Here is an 18,468-nt window from a genome sequence, read left to right on the forward strand (position 1 = left end):
ATGCATGTGGAGTTATTGATGATTGCTCTCTGATGGGAAGGGCTGGGGAAACAGCTGCAAGCAGGACCCATGGGGAGCCTGCTCTCCTGCGTGGACATGCCCATGGGGAATGAGACAATGTGCAGGTGGCCAAATCCACCCCCTTTTCCCCCTGGTAACCATAAGTTTGTTTTGTATGTCTGGGAGTCTGTTTCTGTTTTGTAAATAAGTTTCATTTGTGTCTCTTTTTTTCTTTAGATTCCACATATGAGTGATATTACATGGTATTTTTCTTTCTCTTTCACTTACTTCACTTAGAATGATGATCTCCATGTCCATCTATGTTGCTGCAAATGGTATTATTTTATTCTTTTTTATGGCTGAGTAGTATTCCATTGTATAAATATACCACAATTTCTTTATCCAGTCATCTGTTGATGGACATTTAGGCTGTTTCCATGTCTTGGCTATTGTAAATAGTGCTGCTCTGAACATTGGGCTGCATAGGTCTTTTCGAATTATATTTTTCTCTGGATAGATGCTCAGGAGTGGGATTGCTAAATCGAATGGTAAGTTTATTTTTAGTTTTTTAAGGAACCTCCATATTGTCCTTCATGGTGGCTGCACCAATTTACATTCCCACCAACAGTGTAGGAGGGTTTCTTTCTCTCTCCAGCATTTATTGTTTGTGGACTTTTTAATGATGGCCATTCTGACTAGTGTGAGGTGATACCTCATTGTAGTTTTGATGTACATTTCTCTAACAATTAGCCATATCGAGCATCTTTTCATGTGCTTGTTGGCCATCTGGATGTCTCCTTTGGGGAGACGTCTATTTAGATCTTCTGCCCATTCTTTGATTGGGTTGTATTTATTATTATAATTTTTAATGGAGGTACTAGGGATTGAACCCAGACCTTGTTCATGCTAAGCACACACTCTACTACTGAGCTATCATGGTTTTTAAATAAGGACCTATGGCATCAATCTCTCTGGCCAAATAGTACCATATTGCATCAAATCTGAAACACAATCAATCACAAGATGCACTGTTTTATTTACCGCTAAGAAAGAAAAATCCCTGCAACTCATCCAGGACATGTACTTCTTTATCTTCTCATCACTTAATTTGTAGTTAGTGAAAGAGGACTTTTAGACTTACTTGGACTTATTTAGTACCAGTGAAGCACATAACTCAGTGGAAGTAACAACATGAACACCTATGACCAAATTCACACACGCACAGGAATGACAACTAGCCGTAAGACACGACCTGATCTCAGAGATGTTAAAATTTAAAGTACAAAAAAAAAAAAAATGCTCACCCTAGCATCAGTGGTATCTAATATTGCAGAGTATGGAGTGAACCTGGCTATAAAACAACAGAAGTTGACTCCACTAACTTAGACACAAAAGGAATTTATGGGAGGAACAGTTCACAGAATCAACACTGGAGATCTAGGCATAGGACCGAGAAAGGATGGGTAACCTGGGGCACAGCTGTCCTAAACATCCTTCAGGATGAGTCTGCTCAGGGGTGCGCTACAGGGCTCTGCCACTGCCCTGACGAGCTTCGTGTCCCCACATCTCTACATCATTCCTCCAGGAGCCAGTGCCCTAGGAAAGGGCCTCCGATTGCCTGAGGCTGCAACATGAGGACCAGGGTCTTGCCTCCCACCTTGTGTGTGGTTTCCTCCCTTCTTGGCTGGACAGCCAAGGAAATACAAATATCCCCTTAATAGATGTGCTCCAAGTATTTAGCCCATAATGCCTCCAACGTCTCAGTATTATAAACCACACAGAGGTGAACCTCTCCACCCGTATAGCGTTGTGCACTTGTCTTGTCAAGAATACGTTCCCAGATGCAAGATCATTGGTAAAACACTGGGTACATTTGAAGGCTTTGGACACTCTTACCAGGCTACTTGTGTCCAGCGGTTGCACAGCCTCCTATGAGTAGATGTGCTTTCAGTAGCTGGTTTGTACACAAAGGAGAAGAAAACAAAAGTCCAGAAGGAGCACTGAGGAAGCCAGAATTCGGGCTTTTTTGTGGAGCCAGAATGCTCTCTGTGGGATCTCTCGGGGAACAGTGTGGTGGAAGGGAGTATTGTATTATAATAATAGCAACTAGCAATTACTGAGTGCCTGGTGCATGTTTAAGCTCTTGTATTGATTCCTCTGATCCTTACAATATTCAGTAGAAAGGCTGTCTCTGGGTTTGAATCCTGACCCGATGGCCTTTGGCAAATCACCTCACTTCCAGAAGCCTCCGTGTCCTTAAACATAAAGTGAAGATACTGGCCACGCCCACCTGGTAGGGCTGCTGTAAGTTTGAAATAACATGATCTGGGTGAGGAGCTCGTAACAGGACCCAGGTGGCACTCCCACATCAGCTGTTCTGTAGAAGTGAGCGATTCCCTGGTGTCCTGCCCCGGGACCCTTGTGGCCATTCATCAGACCCTCCCCTGCAGGTGGACGAAGTCTTGCGGGACCAGCCATCAGCCAAGGATCAAGTGTGCGCTGCACTGAAGCAGTTTGCAGCCGAGCAGCGGGTGGACAACCTGGTGTGGGCGCTCACCCTGGTGCTGCCCCTTGAGGCCCGTGGGCCACTCCTGGAGAATCTCAGGTAACTCATTTGGGGGCGGGATGGGCAGGCAGGGTGTGTCTGATCAGGGGTGTCCCCTCTCCCACCACCAACGCAGATGCTGCTGCTGCTGTGTGGCCCACTCCTCACTAGACCCCAACACCTCTTCAGCCCCAGAGCAAAGGTGGGTCCAGTGGCCCTGAAGGCTGACCCCAGGAGGGGCAGCTGTTGGCTCTACTGGATGCCAGGGCATCACTTGGACTTGGAGTGAGAAGGGAAGGCCTGCTGACCGCTGGGCTGGGATAGGCTGCAGAGAGGACCCACCTCCCAACCTGAAGTCACAGTCTGCTGAGCTCTGTCCCAAAACTGGATCACAGAAATCTCCAACGTGACACCAAGATACTCCTAGCTCTTCCCTGAGAGGGAGTAATGACAACGTGAAGGCGAGGAAGCCTGAGGCTGTGCTGTGTCGGTCCCCCTGTCCTACAAACAGTGTGTTCTCTTTGCACTTTGATAGACAATGCCAGCTGTGTGCCAAGAACCTCATCAGGGCCCTAGGGGAACACTCTCTCGCTGACTCCCACCAGCACTATTATTATCCCCATTTCACGGAGGGAGACTGAGGCTCAGAGAGGTTAAGGGACTGGTCCAAAGTCACACAGCAAATGAGTAGCAGCCACAAGAACATGAACCAGCTGTCACTTTCTGCTCAGTTCTGGACCCTCTAGATTTATCCTTCAAGGGAAAAAAAAAAATCTGATACGTCCACACCTGGAGTGGCCTGGGAATCTCGAAAACCCTCCCACCCCCACCCATGTCTTGCCAGAGCCATGCCCTGTACTACACAGCTTGGATCAGGCCCCCCTGGGGGGGGGATGCGTTCCCTGCCAGGATCCTGCCAGGCTGGTTCTCCACCTCCTGCCACCAGGGCCCCCGATTGCTCCCCCACCCAGCCCCTCCCCCTTCCTGGGCTCAGCCCACCCCCTCCCCTCGCTGCCATTCACCCTGCAGCCTGCCCCTCCCTCTGGGCCTGGCCAATGTCAGGGACTGGGCTGGCCACCCCCACGCCCCAAGACCGGGCGCAGCACCAGGCACGGCATCTCAGCTCTGCAGCGGAGCACCAAAGGCCACCGAAAGAGGCCACCATGAGCTGCCTGGGGTGAGTTAGGGGCCTACCCCTTGCTGGGAGAATCTGGAGAGAGAGAAAAAAGTTATTTCTAGCGCCAAATTTGCAGTGGAGATGATGCTGGCGCCGAAGGCTCCCTGGGGAGGTGATGGATGGGCAGCCCCCAACCCCACCCCTCCCGACCAGAGCTGGGCCACGGGTCGGGCGGCCAGGCTGCCCCCTGGGAATTTGGCCCGCGTGTCTCAAGGCTGCTAGCAGCCAGACTCAGCTGGAGGCCCTCTCGGTCCCCCTCATCCCCCTTCTGCGCTGCCCGGGCTTCCATCCCTGCCGCCTCTGCCGGGCCAGCCTGCCTCCCGGGACAGCCCCCATGCCTGCCTTTCCTGTCTGCAGCTCGTCCCCAAGTGACCAGCAGCGGGTCAGGAAGAGCCAAGGTGGAGGAGGCACTCCCTCCTTGGGTGTGCTTGACTGAGAGCTCGGGAAGCGGGAGCCCTGGACACCCGGGGATGCCCAGTCCCCGCAGCATCCCCAGGGCGCTACTGGGAGGATGAACAGCAGCCTCTGTTGTCAGCGCGTGTCAAGTGCGACAGGAAAATTGGGGAGGCTGCTGGAGGAGGGGGCGGTGCCCAGCTGGGCTCTGCAGGGAGAGGGGTGCCCTGGCAGCGTGGCTTCAGCCACCCATCCCCCACGTCCCCACCCCCACCCCCAAGCTCCAGTGGCCCAAGTACAGAGTTTCAGGGATGCAGTGGTGATCCCCATGCAGCATCTTCCAGAGAGAGCTCAGAGAAGGCATGGAGGAACCTCAGACACAGTGTTCTGTGATTCTGAGGGCTAAGCACCAGCTGAGGGGCAGCTGAGGGCAAACTCAACACTGGGCAATCGGGGCAGGCTCCTCAGAGGAGGCAGCAGGTTCCAGTGCTGTGGCTCAGGCAGTGACCAGTGGGGTTTGGCAGTGTGTCCTGTGGAGGTAGGAAGATACTTCATCAGGGCCAGGCAGCTAGCCACAGAGGTGGACCCCAGAGTGTCAAGGTGAGGGTGATACCATACAGCCCCCAGCCCCAGGTACCCAAAAGTGGCTAGCTGTGAACCACCCTTCCTTGTGGTTCACAAATCACAATTTGGCCTCTGAGAGGTGCCCTCTGTGGCCAAAGCAGAAGGCTTGGGGAGAAAAGAGAAGGAGTAGTGCGACCATGAAGCTGGGCCACACAGCTCAGCAGCCACTAGCCACACATCGCTATTTAAAATTAAATGTAATGAATATAAAATGCAATTTAGTATTCAGCTTCACAGTCTCACCAGCCACATTTCCAGTGCTCAGTGGCCACATACGGCTAGTGGCTGCCGTATAGGAAGCACACATATAGGACGTGTCCATCATCATCTTGGGCAGCGTGGCCTCATCCTCTCATCATGGCCGTGAAGGTGAGATTTGGGTCAGGGGCAATAATGCAAGTACAGGGTCTCATCTTTCCTTATAACCGCAGTTAATCCTGTGGCTCACAGCCTAATTTGGGTCTGTCCCCAAAGGGATCCCAATTTGATGAAGAGATAAAATGACTAATTAGGACAGGCCAGGCAGTTTGGAAAATGTGACGCGGTTGGGGGGGAACAGGAAAGCAAAGTCAGTTTTGCTCACTGCTAGTGTTTCAGGAAATATACAGAAAGGGGGAGGGACTGGAGAGGGAAGAAAATGAGGTGATGGAGGGAGCTGGAATTCTGAATCCTGGAAAACCTAGCTTCACTCACTGGCTGGGCAACCTTGAGCAGGTTAACCAACCTCTACAGTTTATTAATAAAAATGGGGTTAGTCATTTCTAGGTGTCCACAGCAGGGTTCTTGGTTGGAACGTGTATAAAGGAACTCCACCAACTGCAAGCAGAAAAGAGATTAGTTGAGAATCTGGGGATAGGGTGTGAGCACCTCCTTCACCCTCTTGTGCTTTAATGACAGGTGTCAGAGACAACATCATTCAAAGTTATTGGGAGAATTCTGTGACACTCTGTGGGAGGAAGTGCTGGGCTGCTAGCATGTGCTCAGTTAGCATTGTTTTTCCCTAGGGAAGGTCTCTTTCTCCCTAGAGAGGTTTCTCAACCACGGCACTATTGACGTTTGGGGCCTGATGATTCTCCATTGTTGGGGGCTGTCCTCTACATTGTAGGATGTTTAACAGCATCCCTGGCCTCGATTCAGATGCCAGTAGCACACCGCCTTCCCATTTGTCGTTTTGTGACAACCAAAACTGTCTCCAGACAGTGCCAAACGTCCTCTAGAGGGCGAAGTCACCCCTGACTGAGAAACACTGGCCTAACATGATCTGCCTTTGGTACCCTCTTGCTGGGGCAAACATTTCAGCAAAGGCCAGCCTGGCCCACCCCATGCTGCTTTGGGTCATCTGGCCAGATGCACCAGCTGTTGGCCCCTTGGTGCCTTCACTATGCTGGGGTGGTGGAGGGGGGAGCCTGGCCCCAAGGCAGCATGTGCACTGCTGGCTGGGTCTGGATTCAAGCGGGAGCATCTACTGTGTGCTCACGTCTCCAGTGCCCACAGTCCACACGGGCTTCGGTCAGGCCTGGTTCTGGATGCTGGGCCATCGCAGCTGCTATGAAACAACCAGAAATGCTCTACTGTGATGGGATGGCTGTGGCCTTGTGGATGTCAGGGAGCTGTGCTCACTGTGAGGGTTTTTCAGACATTTCTCTCCCCGGCCAGGCTGAGTCCAGGCCTGGGGAGGACACGGAATGAGGACTTGCTCTGGCTTCCTGCTGCTACAGGGGAGAAATGCAGCCCTGAGAGGCCATGCCAGGGTGGTGGACTTGCTGGGGCCAGGCATGGGGGGCTGGAGTGTTTTGGTTGGCATGGCCTGGACAGGCACAGAGACTGACTGTCAGGTGTGCAGGGGCCTCCCTGTGACAGGCTGCAGGAACCCACAGGCAGGACCCTGTAAGATCTTTCTGCTAAAGACTAAGATGGAGGCAAAGTCCCAGGGGTTTCCCGCCTCTGCCATTCCAGCCTGTCTGGGTGGCGGCCGCCTGCTGGTGGGAGAGAGCCTCATGTGGATGTCCTTACTGATGCCCTGTTCTGGCTCCCTGGCATCTGTCCTTTGGTCCTCAGAACTCAGATTCTCACCCTTTCCGACCTGAAGCCAGGACTTGGATCCGCGAGAAATGACAATGCAGTGGGGTCCCTGGGGTCTGCTCTTGCTCTGATTTCCAGGGATTGGCAGGTCCAGAGTCAGAGGAAGAGTCCAGACCGCCTTTCCTGTTATATCTCCATCCTCCTCTAGGTGGTCCTCCCCTCTCCTCTCTGGGTAGGACATACTCATCTCAGGGAGGCCCTTTATTCCCCACCACCCCCCTCACCTGGGACCTGCCCCAGCCTGGCTGTCCCCTCCTCACTCACCAGGTCTCATTAACTCTACTGCCTGTGTTTTAGAATCTGGCCACTTGTCCCTTCCCAACATCCTTCCCTGTTCCCCTCCCAGCCTCAACCCTCCACTGGTGCACCAAAACCTTTGGGGTCCCTCCCCGTCCTCTTAAATCCTTAGACCCTCCCGTGGCTCCTCACTGTTCTCAGAGTGCCAGCTGAGTGGCTGATAATGGCATTCAAGGCCTCCCTCTCTAGCCCCTTCTCCACTGGAGCTTCTCCCTGGGTGGGTAGAGAGGGTTTCCTCTCTCTGGCCCACATCTGCTGAATCCTTGAGTCCCAGTGCACAGGCCACCTCCTCCAGAAAGCCTTCCCAGGCTCTACACCAGGCAGCTGGAGCTTCTATGCTGCCGAGTTCAGTCTCGCTGCAGCCGGGTTTAGAGACGCACCTGGGTGCAGCGGCCCGAGAGGTGGGAGGCGAGGCCAAGCGCATGGGGAGGGACTGATGGAGGGGGTCCAAGAGGAGGCAGTCTGACGGCCTGGAACAGCCCCAGCTCCAGAGAGCAAGCTAAAGGGTCCCCCGGAGGGGCGGGGCGGGGCGGGGCCACCAGAGAAGGGGCGGGCTCCGGGCCGCAGGCCCAGCCTGCTCGGGAGGGGCCGAGCGCGCTCGCCCCGCAGAGGCGCGTGGAATCGCGGCGCCCTTGCTCTGCTCGCGGGCTTCGCCATCCTCTGCCCATCCGCACCGGCCGCGCCGCCGTCGCCGGCTCCAGATGGGGAAGGACCAGGGCTTCTCTCGGCACTTTCGGTAGTTTTTCCCGACCGCGCTCCGAGCCCCCGGGAACCGTGCACCCTGGTGCGACGGACCTGCCTCTGGCTGACCTGAAAAGGGGTGGGGCAGGGGCACTGAGGGGCTTCACTGCCCCGGGTGGGCACCTACCGAGCCTGGCTGGGGGCTTGGGCTTGGGAGGGTGGACATAAACCAGAAGGGTATAAAGGGGCAAATTCCTCCCGTTGGGCATCCAAAACTCAACTGCGGCCCTAGGGGTCGGGATTCGGGTCTGGGACCAAGGGCTGGATTGAAAAGCCCTCTTTCCTTCCTACGACTGGACTGATGGGGGGAAGTGGATAGAGAACGAGGCAGGGAATGTGGTGGAGAGAGAGAACCCTATGGGAGCGCCTGGTAGGAATCTGGAGTTGGATTTAGACTTGACCCCCGAGAGAGAAAAGGACTGACTCTGAGTGCAAGGTCATTGTGTGGCCCGGGAAAGAAGCCTGTGGGCTCAGAGAATCCTATAAGCACAGCAGGGACCTGAGAGTCCTGGGGTAGCCATGGCCAGGCTGTCAGGAAAAAGGGGCATTGATTGATGGATCGGCCACAGTGGTCCGTGAGGCCCCACTGCGCCTGGTTATGCTGGGTCAGTTATTTCAGAGCAGACCCAGGGCCAGACTGAGCCGCCTGGAGGGCCCACACCAACCTGGAAGGGCATCTGGCACACCAGGCAGCCTTGGCCTCCATCTCAGCCCCAAGGACCCTGAGGAGGGAATAGGCCACCCAACCTTCTCCTACCTGTGCAGTTGGTGACTCATCCTGGTTCCCACGGGAGAGGGAGGAGGAGGCCTTTTCTCATTGCTCCTAGAGGGTGGCAGGTTGGACCTAGAGGCTGGAGGTGTTGGGCTGATACCTTCTGGAGCCTGGAGTTGGAGCCCAAAGTGTAAGACAGACAGTTTCCAGCTTGTGATCCCTGCTTTGCCTGGGTGTGAGGCATGTGGGCAATGTGCAGACCGGGCAGCTGGAGATGTCAGGTTCTGGAGACCTTGAGTGACCATCTGGGGAATGGGGCTGAGGCTCTAGACTTTCAGGAATTGCTGGGGGTGGGTAAGGACGAGTGTATCGGGTGATGACTCTCCTGGCAGTCGAACAGGCCATCATTCTAGCCTCCTGGTTTCCTGGAACATCCAGATCTGAAGCAAAGCTCACTGTGGGGTGGGAGGCCAGCCCTGATGCACCCTCCTCCCCAAGGACCCACATCCCTGCCCTCCCACCTGGCAGCTTAGTCTGCCCACTTGGCCATATTAAACCTACCCACAGAGGTCTAGGGAACTGAGTCAGGGCCACTGGGTGACATCAGAAGGGTTGTATTCCAGCTGGCTTCAAAACCACTGCTCCCCCCTCCCCCCACCATGCCCTTGGCACTGGCTTCTGGTACAAAGAACAGGGCAAGGAGTATTGGGATGCAGCCAGGGAGGCCTTGCTAGCAACCAGAACTTCAGGGGCCCCAGAGAGAGACCTGCCACTGTGCTGAGGCCCAGAGGCTGGCCTTCCATCTCAGTGGTGCCAAGGGGCAGCTGTGTAACCTGGGGAAGCTCCAGATCCTCTCTGAGCCTCAGAATCCCCTACCATGGGCCAGGGAGTCCACCAGGATGTTAACAGCTGCCATTACTAAGAGTTGTGGGTGGGCCACTGGTGGACCTCCTGTTTACTGAATCATTGAGCCCCTCCCATGTGCCAAGCCCTGGCTAGTTCCTGTGGCTCATAGCCAAGCTACAGGCCCAGCCCTAAGAAGCTTCCAGCCTTGTAGAGGAGACCTATAGGCACCAAGGGAACATTCCAGGATGTGGACCCTGACAGGGGACTTTGGGATCTCTCCCCTGCCTCTCATCACTTCCAGGGTGAGTGCTTTAAGAGCAGGAACCACAGCACCTTCAGCTTTGAAATCCAGCACCTGGAGCAAGGCCAGTGTTGGAGGTTGAAGGGCAAACCCAGTTCAGCTACCAGAGCGGATATAGTGTACTGGGCAGGGCTGGCAGCCTGGGCAGCAGCCTATGAAACAGGACTGGACGTGGTGGTCCTGGAGCATTCAGAGGAGGCACATGTAGAGAGGGCTGGCCGGAGGAGCAAGCTAGGAGCCTGAGAGTCTGATGAGGGTCTAGGGGAAGTGTGACCCCCACAGCGGATTGTGGCTTCATTTTTCTCCAGTAGTGTTGCCCGGAATCAGGCCCAGAGAAGGCGGATGGTGGGGATCCCTGGCTGGGACTTGGCCTGGGTGGTCCAAGGGCATGAGTTGAGGGAGTCCGGGAAAGGCCAGGGATGAGAAGACAGAGGCAAGAGGAGGAACGGGTCCTGGAATCCATGAACGGGTTTTGGAGACATTGAAGTCCCTGAGGCCAGAGTAATGGGGACAGTGGGAGCGTGACTTTCCCGAAGTAGAGCGATCAGGGCACTGTGGTCCTCGTGTGGCCCGGGCCCGTTGGGGCGCAAGTCCGGGCCCAGAGGGAGGGCATTGGGGTGCAGACTGCTGATTCCCCCGCCACCCCTGGGTGCAGAGGAGAGGCCAAGGGTGGCGCTCACGAAGAGGCGACTCTGGGAGGAGGTTTGCCGAGTTAGGGGCGCTGTCCCGGGGCGTGCTCCGACTCTGCGGTCCTCCCTGGCAGGATCTTCATCCCCAAGAAGCACCGGGCGCGCTTCGACGAGGTGGTGTCGCAGGGCCTCCTGGGCAAGCTGTGCCGCGCCCGGCGGGCGCAGGGCGCGCAGCGGCTGCGCCGGAGCCGTAGCGAGGAGCGGCCGGAGCGCCTCCTGGTGTCCACGCGCGCCAGCGCCGCCCCGCGCCGCCCCGACGAACCGCCCCCGCGCAAGGCAGCCTCTCTGCTGGGCGGCCGCGCCGGCCCCGGGGGCGCGCGCAGGTACCCGGGACGCGCGGGCACGCGCTGCGGACATCTCGGTCGGTTGGCTCGGGATGGACTCCTGGGCAGGGGGTGCGGGGGCGAAACGAGGACACCTGGGGGTCGGGGACCAGGAGAGGTTAAGGGGAGCAGGACACGGGACATCGCCATCCCCTGCACCCTCCGCCTCCTCTCCCCAGGGAAAGGCACGCTGCCCGCCCTCCACCCCTCACCTTCTTTCTCCCCAGGACCGTCCGAGTCTACAAGGGCAACAAGAGCTTCGGCTTCACGCTGCGCGGCCACGGGCCTGTCTGGATCGAGTCTGTCCTGCCTGGTGAGGGGTGGGTGGGTTGTTCAGGATGGGGTAAAGAACTCTGTGAGGCCGGTGCTCAGCAACCCCTCCCCTGTTCAGGTGCCAACCTCAAGTAGCTGTGTCCTCTGAGTGTCCCAGAGCAGCAGATCCAAATCATCCATCTTCCCAAGTCAGGGCAAACCCCCTCCAAGTTCAGCTCTCCATGGAGACCTTCCTATATCCACAGGGAGGACTAGGGGCAGTGCCTGGGACCTGGGGCAGCAAGGACAGAGCTGATGCCCAGGCTGCTCCCAAGACAACATTCCCTGTGCCGGCTGCGCACTGGGAACTTGCTGGGCAGACCAGACTCAGAGAGGCAGCAGGGCTTCAGAGCCTCTTCCCACCGTCCAGCCCCCAGCCCCCAAAATCTGGACTCCCCTCCTCCCACCTGGCCTGCCTCTTCTTGCTCCCAGAATGGTGATATCTCGAAGAAGACAGAGGCTTCTCAGTGAAGAGATCCCACTTTCCCACCCCTCCAGTGGGAGGGAAGAATCATTTCTTGCCGAGGCAGCCCATTCCATTGTGGAAGGTCTCCATGGGGCAAAAATATCTCCTGGCACTGAACTGAAGTCTCCCTCCCTATAACCACCCCGCAGGCTGAGTTACCTGCTCAGTCCTGCACCCATCCCCTCCCAACACCTGGACGTGACGCTCCTAGTGGCACAAACCCATCAGTGACCCTGCTGCTGCTGAGTTCTTCCACCCTTCTGCACCTCACATCTTCAGTGCACAGATTTGTGAGAAGGGCTCTTCTCACTGAGGAAAGTGCCTCAGTGCCTTTGTATCACTGTTCCAGCCGTCAGATTATTCTGAGACCCAGTCCTGATGACTGACATATTCCAGTCCTTCTTGAATCTGTGCATCACTAAGTCATTGACACACTGTTGTAGAGAAAATGCCTCTGCTCTCTGCGGAGCTTCCTCTAGATATGATTAATCTCTCCTCTTTGGATCTGTCTCTTCCAACTGTGCCACCATCACCCCTACCTCCCTGCCTCTCCCATTTGTGTAGCCAGAGATGCTTGGCCTGGGGCCATGTTAAAATCCAACCCAACCTCCAGGCTGGTAACACTTTCTTTGTCATAAGAAACAAAAAGGATAGTTCAGTGGAAGCTTTTACGGATGGGGGAGCTGAGGCCTAGAGAGACTCTGGCAAATCAAGGACTAGAACCTGAGGTCTCCTGACTCCTGATCCAGTGATCTTCAATCCCCGGCTTCTACCCCTCGGGGCCTCCCACCCCAGCCTGGTCCAAACTTCCAGGTGGCCACGGTGGCTTCGTCACCATCACCCTCTCCCCACTTTCGGTTCCAGGAAGTGGATTTCCCTCAAGCCCCCCTCTCCCAGGAAGTTTTCTCTGATCATTCTGCTTCCACTCCTGACAATCCTTACAGCCTCAAGAGAGAACCAACTGCTCACAATCTGAAAGCATATTTCATTTAGGCATGTATCCTTTCCCCCCACTTGCTTCCAAATCAAATGTAGAATTACGACTAACAGAAGAGGCAGAAGGGAAAAAATCTATGTCCACGGGAGCCAACTCCCCAGCCCCCACTTCTCCAGGTGTTAGGCACTGTGTGAGGTCTGATCTCCGGGGCCATTAAAGCAAAGAGTGAGAATTAGCTGTTCGTGTGCTGAAAATGTCAGTTTTATTATAATTCAGGCCTGGTGAGTCCAACAGGAACCATCAGGGGGTGACTGCTGTTAGTAAAGATAGTGTGTTACTCACAGTTCCAAGAGGAGCAGGCATGCCACGCCCTGCAGCAAGCCCGCTCTTCTCGCTTCCAGGGAGCCCGGCTGACAATGCTTCCCTCAAGTCTGGTGACCGGATCCTCTTTCTCAACGGACTGGACATGAGGTCAGAGGCTACAGGGAACAACAGAGCTTGGTGACAAACAGTCACCAGGACTCCTGATTCTTGGGACACCCAGGCCATAGGCTTCTGACCAGTTGGTCCCCAGAGTCTGTCCCTCTTCCTATGGGAGGTCCGAAACCCACCCTCCCACCCTCTCTAGGGTGTCTGTTCTTCCTTCCAACCAGGAAACACCCCAGCTCCACTCAGGGGGCACAGAGTTGAAAGGATCATATGTGTCTTGCTCTTAAGAGGGAGCCCTGGTGACATAAGCATGACATCTTCTGTACCCAGCAGTGTCCAGCTGGCCCTGGGCCTGGAGCTTTTCCTGCAGAAGACATTAACAAGCAAGAGAGGCAGGGCCCTGGCTTCTGGTCATGACCCAGCTGTGGACTTGCCATGTGGCCTCTACCCACAGGAGAGGATGGTTTGGCGGGTGGCCGTGGGCAGGGCTCATCCTGGTCAGGCCCTCCTGGGCCATCTCTGCTTGGCAGGAACTGCTCCCACGACAAGGTGGTGTCCATGCTGCAGGGCAGTGGTGCAATGCCCACGCTGGTGGTGGAGGAGGGGCTCGTCCCGTTTGCCAGCGGTGAGACCCCCACTGCCCCTTGGCTGCCTCGGCCCACAGAGACCCTGTTGGGGTTGCTGTGTGTGGGATTTATGAGTCTACAGAAGTCTCTGCTTTCCCCAAAACCTGCAGATTCCCTCCCCAGGTGGTGCTGTAAAACTCAGTGGGGCAGCCTCAGGGACGCTGCCCAGGGCTCTTCCTCCATCCCCGTCCTCAGCTGCTGGCAGCAGGTGTACCTCCAATGCATGGCACTCACCCCCACTCCAGAAGTTCCCCTAGCCCCAGCTGCCAGGGAAACCGCACCTGTCCTAGGGAACCTGGGTCATTTTTGCCCCTCCTTCCTGTGGTCCCTGCAGACTCTGACTCTATGGATTCCCCCAACCCATCCTCGGCGCTCACCTCCCTGCAGTGGGTGGCGGAGATCCTGCCGTCCAGCATCCGGGTGCAGGGGAGGACTTTCAGCCAACAGCTGGAGCACCTGCTCACGCCTCCGGAGCGCTATGGGGTCTGCAGAGCCCTTGAGAGCTTCTTCCAGCACAGGTGGCCAGGCCAGAGTGGTGGTGGGGACCTGCCCTGGGTGGACCCTAAATCCTGCTCAGACTCAGCATCCGAATCTCCCTGCCTGAGGGAGGCACAAGGAAGGCAGCAGTGGATACAGGGGCCCCGGGATGGGGCAGTCAGGCTGCCCCAGAACAAACCAGGCTCTGAAATCTCCCAGCCATGTGACCTGGGCACGTCCCAGCCTCCTGTGGGAAGTGAGGCAGTTGCAGCGTTGTTGTTGGTAGGACCCTCACAACACCCTACAGGGGCGCTCACCACCAGCCTGGCCCTGCTGGGGTTGGGTTTTGCCTTTCTTTTTGCACCTCAGCAGCAACAAGAGTGTTTTATCTCACTCCTCAGCCCAGAGAGTCGTTGTCATGGTCCATGCAAAGCCAACCACATGTCCTGTCCCTTCCCTTCCCTTCCCTTCCCTTCCCTTCCTTCCTTCCTTCCTTCCTTCCTTCCTTCCTTCCTTCCTTCCTTTCTTTCTTTCTTCCTTTCTTTCTTTCTTTCTTTCTTTCTTTCTTTCTTTCTTTCTTTCTTTCTTTCTTTCTTTCTTTCTTTCTACTTTCTCTCTTGTTTAAACAAAAAGAAATTTGTTAAAATATATTTCACACACCATACAATTCCCCATTGAGTGGCAACACACTGGTTTTTAGTACATTCACAAATACATGTAACCATTGTCACACTTCATTTTAGAACATTTCCATCACCTCAGAAAGAAGCCCGAATCCTTTCACTGTCACCCCCGGACCTTGCTCCCCCCTCACCTTGAACAGCACTAATTTACTTTCTATTTCTGTAGAGTTCCCTGTTCTGGGCATTTTATATGAATGGAATCACACACTATATGGACTTCACACACTATATGGACTTCCACATCTGGCTTCTTCTATTCAGTGTGTTTTTGACGTCCATCCAAGTTACAACATCTGTAGTCAGCCCTCTGTATCTGTGGGCTCTGCATCCACAGATTCAGCCAGCCACAGATCAAATAGGTTTGGAAAAAACCCAGACAGTTCCAAAAAGCAAAACTTGAATTTCCTAGAGTTCCCTCTATCTCTTAGATACAGACTCCTCATTGATTTTAGACATTATAAACATCTTCTGCCGTCTGTTACTCTGTTATTACTTTTGTTATATCTAATATTAACGGGTCCAAGCTGTACTGCTTTGAACAGGTATTCTTGATTTTGTATAATCAAATTCAATACATTTGGGGCCTTCTAGCTTTGGCTTTTGAAATTTTGCTTGAAAAGTCCTTCCCTCCCCCTTGGTCAAAAGATATCTCCTACCTTATCATCTCTTAATTTTATAATTGTACCGTCCACAGTTTGGTCTTTTATACACTTGAGTTCATCCTGATGTGTGGTGTTATGTGAGGTTCAGTTTTATTTTTTCTGTATAATGCAGGGATCAGCAAATTATTTTGGGGGGTGGGGAAGGTAATTAGGCTTATGTATGTATTTTTTTTTTAATGGAGGTACTTGGATTGAACCCAGGACCTCGTGCGTGCTGAGAACGTACGGTACCACTCAGCTACATCCTCCCTCAGCAGATGCTTGTTATAAGGGGCCAAATAGCAAATATTTCAGGCTTTGTAGGCCATACAGTTGAAACCCTTCAGCTCTGCTGTTGTACCTTGAAAATAGCCGTAGACAAGATATAAGCCGATAGGCATGGTCACGTTCCAATAAAACTTTCTTTACTAAAGCAGGTGGCTGGCCAGATTTCGGCCTTTGGGCCATGGTTGGCCAGCCCCTGACAGAGTGAGGCACCTTTCCCAGCACACTCTGTATGCTTTAATCTTCACAGCGGCTCTGTGCAGTAGGTGCTATTTTTATCTCCCATTTTGCAGAGGAGGAAACTGAGACAGAGAAATTAGTAAGTTGAGAAAGGTCTCTTGGCTGGTATGAAGCAGAGCTAGGATTTGAATCTGGGCAGCCTGTCTGCAGAGCCTGCCTCCCTGCCTCCTTCTCTGTCTTGGGGAGGAGGGGAAAGGCATGAGGCTGAGGAGTTCTGTGGCCTGGAAGTGGGCCCCTGGTCCCCCACCCTGTGCCCTCTGGCGGGCCCCTGAGCCATGAACCCCTTGCTCCTGTGCCCCCACCCCCACCAGGAACATCGACACCCTCATCGTCGACGTCTACCCGGTGCTGGACACGCCCGCCAAGCAGGTCCTTTGGCAGTTCATCTACCAGCTGTTGACTTATGAGGAGCAGGAGCTCTGCCAGGAGAAAATCGCCTGCTTCTTGGCCATGACCGGTAAGCAGGCCCACCCCCTGCCCCGCCCAGCGGGTGAGGAGCCAGACGCCTGTTCTCACCGGTGAGCTGTTACAGCCGAGCTGGGCCCCTTCCACACGCAGACGCGCCCATGGCCCTGCTAATACCTGCCGACAGCCCGACAGCCCGGGCTGGGCCCACAGGTGCGCCTGCCCAGCCTGGCCCTTAAGGCAGCATGCGCAGAGGACCCTTAGACTGTAGACCGCCTGCCTCACACCGGGGTCTCAGATTTCTCGTCCACAAAATGGGGGTGACCACAGAGGTTGTGCTTGGCATCCCGGGAAGTGTGGCACAGATTAAGAAGTCTGTGTAGTCACTGTCTCCTGGATGGTGAGCTCACAGTGAACCTGGTGGGCTCTGGTTACTGAACTCACATTCGGCTGCTTGCAGCTCAAAAGCCAATAATTCGAAAGAGTCTGTAGAAGGGAAAGTTTCTTCAATCGAAAAAGCCGGCAGTTTGGGGAAATGGTACACTTATGTCCAGAGACCAACTCCAAAGGTTCTGTTCAGTCATGATAGTTTTTAAAGGGGAAAATGGGGGAAGAATTTCAGTGAATCGTGGAGGCAGGAGGTTGGCCTCAGCATCATTCTCCACTGTGAGCAGACCGTCTGACTCACTCTTCAGAGTTACCTTGTCCCCGTGCTCTGCCTGCAGGATCACTAAGGGGACTGTCGTGGGTAGACAGCTAATCATTCTTTAAGTACTTCATTTTTCCTTCTTTTTATGTAGGAAAAGAATCAACAGGTTAAGCAAGGCATGGTGTGCATTCAGGGGAGCAGAAGTCAGGAGCTGGTTTCAATTGCTTAGTGATCTCATTCCTAAAATTAGCTTCTTCTGAGGTTAGAGGGGGACAGAAATGGGCAAACAGGAAAGGGGCAAGGGTGCTGCTTTCCCTCTGCTGTGCGCAGACTCACCCAAGGTCCTGCTGGGCCACGTTCCGCCACAGCTCCGTGCTGCTGTCCCCTGTTCCAGGGTGTGTGTCCCATTTGCCCACAACCACGGGCTTCACCACGTAGGATGGGGGCCTTGAAAGTGGGCCAGACCCTGGGCACCTGTCCCGGGCACTGCACCTGCTCTTCACAGCCTGCAGAGCTCCTACATGCTGGCCCCCGTGCTCCCACTAACCCTAGTCCTGGGGACCCACGGTTTGTTGGGGGAAGGCTGAGGGTTTGGGCTCAGGGTACAGGCTGGGCAGCAGATGTCCCACCACCCATCTCCCTAGACCCAGAATCTTCACCCCACACGCCCCTGTGGTGTCAAGACCTTGGAAGCATGGGTCCTAGGCTCCTGTCATGAGAAGAGGCCCGGCCTTCATCCTCAGGCTGACCCCACCCCATATCCATCCTCTGCCCGGCGCCCAGCTTCTCACCCCAGGGATTCCCCTGGACAGTGGTCCTAGAGCCCAGCAGGGCGGGGGCTCACAGATCAGTGCAGACGGCTGCTGCTCTCACCCTCCTGGAGGCTCCTTGTCTAGCTGAGAAGACAAGGGGCCCATCTCCCCTTTGCGTCTCACAGCAGAGCCCGAGCCCGCCCTGGACCTGGAGCCCGAGCTGGAGCCCGAGCCAGAGCCGGTGCCGGAGCCCCATCCACGGAGCTCGCTGAGGGCCTCCTCCATGTCCCGCCGCAGCCTCCGGTCCCAGGGCCTGGAGGCCGGCCTCGGGTGTGGTAAGTCCCTGAACCGAAAGGCTAGAGTGGGTGGGAGGGTGCGACCAGGGCTGTTTTCCCACCTGCAAAATGGGCTTGACGAGATGAGAAGTCCCCGGAAATGGGCTGAGTAGCCGCCCCCCTCTGCCACCCTGGTCTGGAGGGCTTGGTGTTCCTTTTCTGTGGCCCCTACTGGATCTGGGCTGGGGCCTGAGTCCTAGAACTCAGAGGCTGTCACTATACAACCCTCCCACCTGCTGTGGACTTGGCCCTCCTTGTTCCTCGACAGGGCCCAGTGAGTGTCCGGAGATGCCTCTTCCTCTGATACCAGGCGAGCGCCAGGCGGGCGATGGCACATCCCTCCCCGAGACCCCCAACCCCAAGATGGTGAGACCTTCTCTCTGCCCTGCTTTTGGGGTCAGTGGGGAGCTGGGAATGGGTGGCCCATGGAGCTGGGGCAGACCCTTGCCTCCCAGACCACGTAGGCCTGGCCTCTGAGGCCATATTAGGGCCACATGGGGG

At 55.3% G+C, this 18,468-nt stretch overlaps 1 protein-coding gene across 1 annotated transcript in view; it reads left to right on the plus strand.

The window, feature by feature from the left end:
* Nucleotides 1–18,468, plus strand: part of GRID2IP (Grid2 interacting protein) — a 41,521-nt gene that overhangs the window by 11,230 nt on the left and 11,823 nt on the right. The window contains exons 4-12 of the mRNA XM_032460032.1: nt 2,451–2,605; nt 10,482–10,730; nt 10,958–11,043; nt 12,847–12,916; nt 13,405–13,499; nt 13,835–14,018; nt 16,138–16,283; nt 17,818–17,967; nt 18,236–18,333. Of these exons, the coding sequence (XP_032315923.1) occupies nt 2,451–2,605; nt 10,482–10,730; nt 10,958–11,043; nt 12,847–12,916; nt 13,405–13,499; nt 13,835–14,018; nt 16,138–16,283; nt 17,818–17,967; nt 18,236–18,333 (1,233 nt within the window). The remainder of the gene's footprint in view (nt 1–2,450; nt 2,606–10,481; nt 10,731–10,957; nt 11,044–12,846; nt 12,917–13,404; nt 13,500–13,834; nt 14,019–16,137; nt 16,284–17,817; nt 17,968–18,235; nt 18,334–18,468) is intronic.

This window comes from Camelus ferus, chromosome 18 (assembly GCF_009834535.1).
Source record: "Camelus ferus isolate YT-003-E chromosome 18, BCGSAC_Cfer_1.0, whole genome shotgun sequence".
Classification (NCBI taxonomy): domain Eukaryota; kingdom Metazoa; phylum Chordata; class Mammalia; order Artiodactyla; family Camelidae; genus Camelus; species Camelus ferus.